Genomic DNA, 12,459 nt, shown 5'->3' with positions numbered 1-12,459 from the left:
ACTGGAAGATAATTCAATACCTACATGGCAAAGGATGATATTCAGAATAAAAAAACCCAAAAACTCCTAAAAATCCATTTGTCCTTGGTGTCTTAGTAATGTGTTTTCCTGGGTTTTGTGTAGCACTTTTATTGCCACATGATAGTTGTTCTTATTTCTAAATGTATTTATGCCACACTTCGTTCCAGATACAAGATACAAAAGACAAAATAACAATAAAAATGGGCAAAAGAGAGAACAGGCATTTCACAGAAGAGGAAACACAAATGACCATTAAACATAAGAAAAGATGCTCAACCTCCTTAATAATCCAGAAAATTGAAGTTAAAAGTAATGAGATGCCCCGTACGCCCACCAGATTGTAAACCTTTAAACGTGGCAGTACCGGGAACACGCCTACACCACTGGTGGGCATGTAACACGGTGGATCACTTTGGAAAACATTGTGGCGTTAATTAGTCAAGGTTTAGAAACACACAGATAGACCAGTAACTCGCTTTCTATCCTGAACCCTACAAAAATTGTTACACTGGGAGTCTCCAACAAGTTTTCAAAGCTGCATTACTTGTAACAGCAAATCAACCCAACCAAACAAAAAACAACCCTCACAAATAGTTTTCTGAAAGGATTCATAGGATGTCATAAAATGCAACCTTGTTTGTAATTTTAAAACTTAAAACACAGCATGATTATATGTCTGTAGAGTTCTAAAAACATACTAAACTAAAATTTACATAATTTAAGAAAAAATAAGAAAATGGTCAATACAAACTGAAGATACGAGTGCCCTGGAGCGGAAGGAGGGGTGTGGCCAGGCAGCATTACCGCCAGAGGCCTCCCTCCTAGTGAAGGCCAGAGCGTTTGTTTTGGTGAGCACTTAGAAGAGCATTTGCTTTATTCCTCTTTAACGCCTACACACAGCACCTACGCATGTGCGCGCACACATTCACACACACAAACTTCTGAAAAAGCACGATTTCATCATAACGATTTAATCCCTTCTGGAACGAGGTATGGCATAAATACACTTAGAAATAAGAACAATGATCACGTGGCAATAAAAGTGCTACCCAAAGCCCGGGAAAACGCATTCCCAGACACCAGGAGCCCGAGCAGGGAAGGCTGTGTCTCATACAGGTGTCGTCCTTACCCGCCCTGGTCAGAATGCCTCCTTCAAGTGTTCTCGTGCCTACCACGCACTCCACAATTCTTGACGTCGTCAGCCACCCAACTCTCCACCCCCAATTACCCCCCAGTCTGGACCGGGAGAGCCCGGGCCCATGTGGTCCCAGAGTGTGGGCAGCAGGGGCAGTGGTGCAGGCCTGGCAGTTCACCTGGACTCTGCACGAGCCGGCTCGGGCTGAGGAGTGAGTGGTGAGTGAGCGAGCGCTCGGCGGGCGAGGCCCCCAGCTGCCCGGCCGAGGAGGGAAGGCATGACCGTGCTCTGCATTTACAGGGGATCACACCGCAGAGAACGGTGCCCGGGGTGCGCAAGGCCGGTGGCGGCGTGCTTCTCCCGGGGAAATGCTGTCCTCCAGGGCACTGGGCAGGGCCTGAAGACATTTTTTATTCCAGGACTTTGGATGCTCCTGCTGCTGACCTGAAGAGGGTAGAGCTGAGGGCACCTGCCAGACCTCCTACAATTCACAGCACCGTCTCCCCACAAGAGTCATCTAGCCCCAAGTGTCAGTAGTGCTGAGGACAGAGACCCTGGGCTAGACAGAAGCCCTGGCCTCTAAGGGTGGGGTGTAGGAAATGTCTCCAGGGGGCCGGGGGAGAGACCCCTCCTCCTCACAACTTCCAGTGTCTCGAGACTCCAAATCTGTGCCTCAAGAGCTCTGGGTCTGGAGGTGGGTGGTAAATTGGCCAATTACCTTTTCTCAAGCTAATATGCGATATGCTATGGTGCATTCCCAACTTGATGTATCCAAAAGAAATAACCAGAGATGTTGGCAAGTGTTATCTAGAAGGGCACTGACTACAAATTAATTAACAAGGGCACAAAAAATCTGAACTTCATTGTCCAACAACAGGGGTTTGAACAAAGTAAGAAACATCTCTATAAGATACTGTGCCAGCAAATAACCAGTAGAAAGAATATGCTGAAAAATAGATGGAAAAACGTTCACCATATATTGAGAGAAAAAACATATACAATATGATCCAGTGTCTTTAAAATATAATACGCACACTGTAGGATATACTCCAAAACGTAAATAACAACACCACGGGGCGGGCGGGCAGAAAGCAGCTATGGGTGATGCCATCTCTCCTCCCCCCAACAGCTTACCTGTCCAATATCTCTGCAACTTGCCAGTGGAAATTAACTAATATAAGTTTAGCAACTGAATGAGACACCTAGAAAGAAGAAAGAAAAAGTCAAATGACCACTGTCGTTTTGTTCAGAGCGCCGCACTGAGGAGCGCGCACATCCTGTCTGCGCAGGCGCAGGCGCGGTTTCCAATGCCGCTTCTCGGCGCTCTGCTTTGTCTCTTCAGTTCAGACCCTATGACCCAGTGATCCCCTGGGTCTCTTTATTTTTCTGTCTTTGTTTTCATGAATGACCCTAGGAAATTAGTTTAAATGGCAACTTAAGCCAAACCACTCTGTATACCGTCAATAACTCCTCAGCATCGAGTTTAAGCAAAACAGCGATGGGCTCCCTGACTGACGCATGCTCCCTCGAGCTGCTGCAGGAGGCCACACCCGGGAAGTGCGCCTCTTGATACACCTGTTACCGGCAGGAATCTCCAGGCTTGGAATTCTCGTACAAACCCAGCAAAACAAAACAAAACAAACACAAATGCCATTTGAAATCTCCAAGTGCCCGGCAGCTAGCGAGCCCTAATTGCAAAGGTAATTTAGAACCCTGTGGCTGCCTCCCTGGCACCTGCTCTCTCTTTTAAAGCCCCAGAAGGTGCTTTGAGCAAGCTCTTCTACTTCAGTGAATTTTTCTGAGGAAATGATAGGGTATATGAGAACCATAGTGTTTTTATAGGAGTAAAAAAATGAAAATAAATGCTTACCAAAAAGGAAATATGTGACCGATTCATGCAATGGACTACTATGTAGTCATTAAAAAGGATGTTGCAGAAGAAAGTGTATTGACATGGAAAGTTCACTTTTTTTTATTGATCTCATAGAGGAAGAGAGAGAGAGAGAGAGAGAGAGAGAGAGAGAGAGAGAGAGAGAAATATCAATGATGAGAGAATCATTGATAGGCTGCCTCCTGCACGCCCCCAACCTGGGATAGAGCCAGCAACCCAAATTGTGAGCTCCCTGTTCATAGGTCGATGCTCAACAACGGAGCCACACCAGCTGAGCAAGTTGACATTTTAATGTTATGCTAAAGAAGCCAGTAGTAAGAGAGGGTGTATGTATAATGTATGTTATAGCCGCCATATCTTGTTAATTGGGGAAGTAAGCTAGTTATAAACCAGGCCACTCGAGTGTCAGGACTTGGGGGGGAGGGGCACAGAAGATGAAGATGTGTCTGGATGCCTGGAGCAGGCTTCCCAGAGAGAACACCACGCCGCACGGCGGTGCTCCTGACCCCGGAGAAACAAGGAGCACGCAGGCTGAGGAGCCACGAGCACTCACAGAGCTTTGGCGTTCTGCGCGCAGGACTGTGTACAGAGGATCCACGGATCTGTGAGGCAGAGCCCAAGCCACTCCTGGAAGAAGACAGGTGCGCCTCTACTACAATGGCCCGTGCCATGCACACCCGTGTCCAAGGCTGTGCAGTGAGTGACTGCCTGCCTGTCCTAAAGCCCAGCACACCTGGAGGAAACCAAGGACTCCAGACAGCTTACTTCACCAAGGGGAGGGGACCCACCTCCCTTCCATGCAAGACAAGAGGCTGCTGACCCATGCATGTTGCTGTAGTCTTTTCTTTTCTTTTTCTTTTTAAAATTACTTTATTGATTAAGGTATCACATATTTGTCATCAACGCCCCCCCTTCTGTGGTCTTTTCTTGTGAGGCCCATGGGGACTTCAGGTCTAGGACTCCTGAACTAGAGCTGACAGTGCTTCTAACTGTGGCCATAACCAACTATTCCTCCACAACAGACCACTATCACGAAATGAAAACACACAAAACATTTGGTTTAAACTTTAATGACTGTTTGAATGTAGCTTTTAGCTACAAAATTTGGTGGGGTTTTTTTTGGTTAACCCTCATCCGAGGATATTTTTCCATTGGTTTTTAGAGAATGGAAGAAAGAGAGAGCAAAACATCCATGTGAGAGACACATCAATTGATGCCTCCCGCCCACATCCCTACCAGGGCCGGGGATTGAGTCTACAACTGTGGTACATACTGTGGTACATGCCCTTCAGACGGAATCGAACCCAGGACCCTTCAGTCGGCGAGCTGATGTTCTATCCACTGAGCAAACTAGCTAGGGTACAAATCTTTTTTAAAAGCCAGACAGTGATACTGTTTGGGACAAGCTCCTCGCTGGAGCTCGTCCTAAAGAACCTTTCATTTCTGACCCAGTGGGGCTCTGTCAGTCTGTACCCACTGCTTTTTGTTCAAATTCTAAATGTCTGGCCACGCAGTGGTTACTGGGTCCTATAAAAGGCAATGAACGATCAGGAAAGCCAGAGGATTCCTGGCCATGTCTGGCAGCCACCGCCCCTATCACCACAGGTGGCTTAGGCGCAGCCTTTACGGTAAGAACCAGGGTCAGGCTGCCTCTCACAGATCCACAGAACCCAGAACCGGTCTGGTCACAGTGTGCCACTCAGTACTTCCTGATCATTAAACTACATCATGTCTTTAATCTATGTGTTTTCAAAATGTAATTTCCTGACCTCCCTGAAGAAATAGAATTTTAACTACACGTGGTCTGAGCCCTTGGTCTCCACAGCACTAACAGTAGCAACAGAGCCTCCGAATTCACACACCAGGCGCAGCCGCCGATGGGAACAACACGCCCTGTGGAAACGGAATGACCGTAAGCCCATGAATGACCAACTCAGAGTATCTCAGCTCGATTCTGGTTGAGATCAGGTCATGTGAAGAAGGATGCATCCAGCACTTTATAAAACTGGAAGTGCAGCGACGGGAATCTGTTCTTTCAGTGCCAACAGCCGAAGAATAACCATGTAAACAAGCTAGTAGGCGCACAGGTGTCCACACTTCCCACCAGCCGCCTGCGGGAGGCGCTCCTGGGGTTCACACATCACAGACGGGGTGTGAGAAAGGCTCACTGTAATGGCCACTGTATACCACAGAAACCTGAGGAATTCTGAGACCATTACTTTAAGCAAAACGCAGTGGGACTGTACCTTGCTCAGGAACAAACACCAGAGAAGTCAGGTTCCAAACTGAGCACAAGCAGCCCAGGCTGGCGGAGGAATATTTCCGCTGAAAGACGACTCGGCAGGGAAGCTGCCCCTCCCTGAGTTGGGTCACAAGCGAGAGCTGACTACACACCCAGGAGTTCCAGGCGCCTCAGGTGTAATATGGGGGCAGAACGGGGCGGGGGGGGGGGGGGGGAGATAGTTAAGTCATCTTCAGCAGGTGGGCCGGGACAAACATTGTGATTGACATTTAAACATTAAAGATAAAAATCTGTCTCTCTCAGGGTGCAACAGCTGAGCTCTCTCAAGATGTAAGCCCCTGAGCATTCATCCCCCCACTGTGGGGCTCCGGGAGCTCAGCACCCCTAGTGACTCCATCCACCAACCCTTCCCGCTGGCGAAGTCCTCCAGCTCCTGCTGTGGGTGTGCCTGTGGGAACGAGTCTGTCAGCCAGATCAAGATGAACTCGTGCTGATCGGATTTGATCAAGAAACTAACAACTGTTCCTAGTTAGGGTCATATACAGTGACCCTTGAACTACACGGGTTTGAGCTGCACAATCCACTCACATAAGGGGTTTTCAATCGACCTGTCCAGTTCACACCAGTGTAGTTATACTGATTTCTGACTGTGCCCTAACCCCCTACAAGGGTCAACTGTATTCTCAAGGACTCACAATGAAAAGGTCAAACCTTTCCAAAAAAGAAAACGGGCCCAGGGTAGTAACTCAAAGCCAGAAAGACCAATGACCGAGGACGGAATACATATGACCATGTCATAGTCAAGATCAATTTGCAGTTCTATTAGATCAGCAGGTAATAAGATTACAAGTCTTATTTATTTGAGTCCCTTTTCTACCTCTGGAAACACTAATTGAAGAAAAGATTAAAAACTAAGAACTAGGAAGTTTCTTTTTTTTTTTTTTTAATATATTTTATTGATTTTTTACAGAGAGGAAGGAAGAGGGATAGAGAGTTAGAAACATCGATGAGAGAGAAACATCGATCAGCTGCCTCCTGCACACCCCCCACTGGGGATGTGCCCGCAACCAAGGTACATGCCCTTGACCGGAATCGAACCTGGGACCTTTCAGTCCGCAGGCCGATGCTCTATCCACTGAGCCAAACCGGTTTCAGCAAGAACTAGGAAGTTTCTTATATAAAAATTTGTACTCCCAAGGTATTTACTCACAGGTTAATTTGAGCTTTTTTAACTCAAAGAGATAGAACATAGAGCCCACCATTCTCTCCACCTCCGGGACCAACAGGGTTCCCTTTTCTCGATGGGAATGGGTCACTATTTCTAGCATGCCTGGAATCTCACTGCAAACCCTAACCTGGTGAGACCTGTCTTTGACGGCCACTTTGAACTTCCACAAAACATGAGTCAAAGACACTTATAATAAATTTAAAACAAAGACAATCTATCCCCCCCAAAATCATATTAAACTACATACAAGAAGCAACCAATGAAAGCATAAAGTGGAACAACAAATCAATGTTTCTCTCTCTTAATAAATCAATAAATTTTACTTAAAAAGTGAAAATTTAAGTCTAAAAGTTGATTCTTTAAAAAGCTCAACAAAGTTGATACAAACTTTAGTTAGAACTTAAAAATACAAGTTATAAAAACAGGGATGAAAGAGGGATTACCCCTAAACATCTTACAGATATTACACAAAAAATAAGGTAATATTTTGAATAATCTAATTATAATAAATTTGGTATCTTAGATGACACTGACAAATTCCCTGAAAAACTTACCAAAACTGACACATAATTAAAAAGAAAAACTGAACATCTCTTTATCTATTAAAGACATTGAATTCATGATAAAAAAAAATGTTTCTCACAAAATTCAAGGCCCAGAAGTTTTTACTAGTGAAATCTATCAACAATAATCTTACACAAACACTTTTGGAATCTACAGGAAGAAATACTACTTTCAAAGTCATTTTATGAGGCTAACATAACCCTGATACGAAATATGACAAAAATTACAAAAACAAACAAACAAAAAACAAGAAAATTACAGACCAGTATCTCCTATGAATATAACCACAAAAAACCAATCCAAATATTTTGGTAAATTAAATCCAGCCAATTTAGAGAAAGGACAATGTATCATAATTGAGGCTGGTTTAATGTTTGAAAACTCTTAATGTAATTCACCAAGTCAACAAAATAAAGGGGAGAAAAACCAATAATCACTTCAGTGGATACAGAAAATCCATGGACAAAATTCAAATTCTCACCAAATTAGGAAGAAAACTGCCTGAATCTAATATAGGTCGTCTATGAAAACGATTTTACTCGACGATGAAATAGTGAATGCTAAGATCAGGAAAATGTCATGATGACCACTCACCATCTCATTAACATTACATTAGAGGTCCTAGCCAGGGCAACAAAGCAAGGAAAAATAAAAAAAGGCGCAAAATGACAGATGTAAGAAAAGATTGGAAATGAAGGAGCAATTCGGTCTCTATTCCCAGATAAAATGACTGCTTATGTGGAAAATCCTAAAAATCTATAAAACTTCTAGAATAAATAAATTTAGTAAGGCAAAACAAAATATAAAGACAATATACAAAAATCAGATGTATTTCTATACAGCAGCAAACAAATGAAAACTAAAATTTTAAACTGGTGAAATGTATTTTACTAATATATTTTACTTTACCCCAAATATCTAATATATTATTTCAACATGCAATCCACAAAAAATGAATTATGTTACATCCTTTCTAACCTAAGTCTTTAAAGTCCAATGTGTTATTTTAGAATTACAGTACACATCCATTTAAAAAGACCACATTTCAAATACCCAATGGCTACATGTGGTCATAGCTACCATACTGGAGAACACAGCTAATAGGCTAAACACAGCAATCAAAGTTAATCAAACTCAAAGCAGGGTTGTAGGGGTTTTTTTGGTACAAATTAATCCTAAAATGTGTGGTGATATAAAGAACCCAGAATAGCCCAGCCAGTGTGGCTCAGTGGCTGAGTGTCAACCTATGAACCAGGAGGTCACGGTTCAAGTCCCAGTCAGGGCACATGTCCAGGCTGTGGGCTCGATCCCCAGTGGGGGGCATGCAGGAGACAGCTAATCCATGATTCTCTCATCCTTGATGTTTCTATCTCCCTCTCCCTTCCTCTCTGAAGTCAATGCAAATATATTAAAAAAAAAAAAAAAAAAAAAGAACCCAGAATATCCAAAGCAATCCTGAAAGAGAAGAGCAAAGCTGGAGGGCTTCTATCATCTTGACTTCAAGACTTGCCATGGCCGAAACCGGTTTGGCTCCGTGGATAGAGCGTCGGCCTGAGGACTCAAGGATCCCAGGTTCGATTCCGGTCAAGGGCATGTACCTTGGTTTCGGGCACATCCCCGGTGGGGGGTGTGCAAGAGGCAGCTGATCGATGTTTCTAGCTCTCTATCCCTCTCTCTTCCTCTCTGTAAAAAATCAATAAAATATATTATAAAAAAAAAAAAAAAAGACTTGCCATAAAGCTCCAGTAATCAAGACAATGGGGTACTTACTGGCTTAAGGACAGATCAATGAAACTGAAGAGAATCCAGAAGTAAACTCATACATTTATAGTTAATTTTCAACAAAGGTGTAAAGATAATCCAATGGAGGAAAAAACAGTATTTTCAAAAAATGGTTTTAGAATAACCAAACATTATACAAAACACAGAATATAGATGCTAACTCCATACCACACAAAAATTAACTCAAAATAGTCCATATATTTAAATGTAAAATTGAAAACTCTAAAACGTCTAAAAAAATTTTTGTGACCTTGGTTTAGGCAAAGATTTCTCAGATATAATAAAAGCACAGTCCTTAAAAGGAAATTAATCAATAAACTGGACTTCATCAAAATAACTTTTATTCTTCAAAGACATTAAGAATGGAAGAGAAAAGCCACAGACTGGGAGCAAATAATTATAAATAATTTATCTGATAAAGGACTTAATTCAGACTATACAAAGAACTCATGCAACTTAAGACAAACTCCTTTTTTTTTTAAATGGGTAGAAGTTCTGAATACTTCATCAAAGAGAAGTATGAATAGGAAATAAGCACAAGAAAAGATCCTCAACATCATTAATCCTTAGGGAAATGCAAATTAAAACCACAAAATGCCATTTCACACACCCTAGAATGATTATACTCCAAAAGACTGACAATGCCAAGTGCGAGCAAGGGTGTGGAGTAACTGGAACCCCTCTTTAATGCTGGTGGGGATGTAAAATAGTAGAGTCGCCTCAGAAAACAGTTTGGCAGGTTTTTGAAATGCTAAACATATACTTACCATCTGACCTAGTAATGCTACTCCTACTCCTAGATATCTATCCAAGAAAAGTAAAAACATATCTCCATTTACAACCCTGGACATGGTCATAGCAGCATATTTCATAATAGCCCCAAACTGGAAATAACCCAAATATCCATTACCTACTGCGTGAACGGATCAATAAAACGTGGTACGTCTATACAATGGAAAAGCATTCCTCCACAGTAACAAGGAGAGCACTACTGACCTCATACAACATGGATGGACCTCAAAAACATTATGCTAAGTGAAAGCCGCCAGACACAGACCACATACTGTGTAATTCCATTTATATGAAACTTCTAGAAAAGGCAAAACACACAGAGACAGACAAATGGTCAGGAGTCCCCTGGGGCTGGGAGCAGGGGCTGACTACCAACGGCCAGAAGGGACCTTGAGGGAGATGAATGTTCTGTAACTCAAACTGTGGTGGTGGCTGCACAGTTGCATTAACTTAATAAAACTCACCTAACAAGTATACTTTAAAACGGGTGAATTTAATGAAATGTAAATAATACTTCAATAGTTATATAAAAATAAAAGTGATTGATGGATAAAGCAAATGTAGCAAAAGCTTAGCAATTGTTCCCTAGCTGTTTTGGCTCAGTGGATAGAGAGTTGGCCTGAGGACTGAAGGGTCCCAGGTTCGATTCCTGGTCAGGGCACATGCCCGGGTTGCAGGCTCGATCCCCAAGTAGGAGGAGCACAGGAGGCAGTCAGTCAATGATTCTGTCTCATCATTGGTGTTTCTATCTCTCTCTTCCTCTCCCTTCCCTGAAATCAATAAAAATATATTTTAAAAACATTTTAAAAGTCTAGCAATTGTATAATCTAGATGACAGGAATATGGATGCCCTTTGTACAATTTTTAAATAATATATATTTACTGATTTCAGAGAGGGAGAGAGAGGGCCATAGAAACATCGATGATGAGAGAGAATCACTGAGCGGCTGCCTCCTGCACACCCCTCACTGGGGATCGAGCCAGCAACACCGGGCAGGTGCCCTGACCAGGAATTGAACCATGACCTCCCGGTTCACAGGTCGACGCTCAACCACTGTGCCACACTGGCCAGCCTTACAATTCTTTAAACTTCTTTGTATGTTTTAAATTTTTCATAATAGAAGTCAGAGGGAGAAAGTTTGGTAAACTGACTTCAATGGAAATCATTTGCATAAACAAATACCACAGTAAAAAAGGGCGGGCCCTTATACTACTGCATTCAATAGTTTGCTTATTCCTCAAAATGACAAACTCCCATCCAGAGTTTTAACATAGTTCTGACCAAAGGTTAACTGATTATCCGACATGACTTTTAGAATAAATAGATAAAACTGCCATGAGAATCTGTAATGCTGATGACTTCACAGCTCGCTCGCGCGCGCGCGCGCTCTCTCTCTCTCTCTCTCTCTCTCTCTCTCTCTCTCTCTCTCTCTCTCGACCTCCCAGACCAGCCTTCCCAGCGTCCCCTGGGTGCTCTGCTCTCAGCCTGTCAGCTCCTTAGATGTTGCTTTAAACAGGGCACAGCTCTCAGGCCCGCCTCTAACAGCAATCACATTCCCTCGAAGCTTGGGTCAGTGTAAATGTAAGCCCCAAAGATAAAAATTCCTCTTGCTTTCCCCGAGAGCTGAAAAGGGTGGGAAAGGAAGGGCGAGCTGTGGTATAAAGCTCACCAAGACGGAGGGGTGCCCTCAAGTCTCTGGGTGGTCCAGAGAAGGAGGGGTGCCCTCAAGTCTCTGGGTGGTCCAGAGAAGGCTTTCGCAGTCAGAGACGGGTCAGAAAAGAGGCCTACTGCAGCGCACCTCAGCCCTTCCCCCTCTCCCCCGGGGCCCTAGGACCTGACCCCCACCGGGCCGGAAGCCTCTGGGGAAGCCTGAAAGGCTCCGGGCATCACCTGCTGTCATTGCCCGGACACTGCTCTGCATTTCCCATCCAATCTGTCTTTCCTTTGTGCTCATCTGGGAGGGTCGCTAGCTTTGTGTGTGTTTTGTTTTGTTTTTACAATTTGGTTTTGTTTTGCCATTGCATTCAAAACCTCAGCACTCTCAGACATTCCCAGATCTTTATTTCAGAGAGCAGCACTTGGTTACGTGCATGTCAAAAAGGACTTTGCTGCTGGTCAGTAGTATTTCCCAAAGGTTGCATGTAACATCTGATGTCATCCTCTATATTCTGTGTTTAGGGCAGACACTTAAAAGATATTTCCCTGACACAGTCCCTCAGACATGTTCAGTAGTTACTACCTGTGCATAGATACCTAGGAGAGACAGATGCTGGCGAGTCAGGTTCTCCTTTGTTTGGCTGTTTGTTTATTTGTTTAAAGAAAAGAACGCAGGAGCTCTGGCCAGGTAGGTAGCTCAGTTGGTTAGAGCACTGTCACAATATGCCAAGGCTGCGGGTTCAATCTCTGGTCTGAGCACATACAAGAATTAACCAATGAATGCATAAATAAGCAGAACAACAAATCAATGTTTCTTTCTCCACCTCTCCTTCTTCTCTCTAGAATCAGTAAGTAAATAATAATAATCTTACCTTATAATAGACAAATATGCAAATTGACCGCACCTTCGCTATGCCCAAGCCACGCCCACCAACCAAGCCACGCCCACCAACCAAGCCACGCCCACCATGAAACCGTAGCAGGGACGTTGGGGTGTGGCGGAGCCCAAGGCCGGGAAAGCCTCGGGGCGGCGGCTTTCCCGGCCTTGGGCACCAGAGGGGAGCCTGCACGATCGCAGGAAACCACTGGGGGTCGGCTCCTGTGATCCTTAGCAGGGATGTTGGGTGCGGCCGAGCCCAAGGCCACT

At 43.9% G+C, this 12,459-nt stretch overlaps 1 protein-coding gene across 1 annotated transcript in view; it reads right to left on the bottom strand.

The window, feature by feature from the left end:
- The window catches only part of ARIH2 (ariadne RBR E3 ubiquitin protein ligase 2), a 51,769-nt gene that overhangs the window by 14,694 nt on the left and 24,616 nt on the right, over positions 1 to 12,459 (bottom strand). Inside the window, 1 exon segment of the mRNA XM_079794785.1 lies at positions 2,291 to 2,358. Coding sequence (XP_079650911.1) covers positions 2,291 to 2,358 — 68 coding nt within the window.

This window comes from Cnephaeus nilssonii (genome assembly GCF_951640355.1).
Source record: "Cnephaeus nilssonii genome assembly, chromosome: 17".
Classification (NCBI taxonomy): Eukaryota; Metazoa; Chordata; class Mammalia; order Chiroptera; family Vespertilionidae; genus Cnephaeus; species Cnephaeus nilssonii.
The sequence above is the reverse complement of the archived record's forward strand: the minus strand, read 5'-3'. Positions and strand labels throughout refer to the sequence as shown.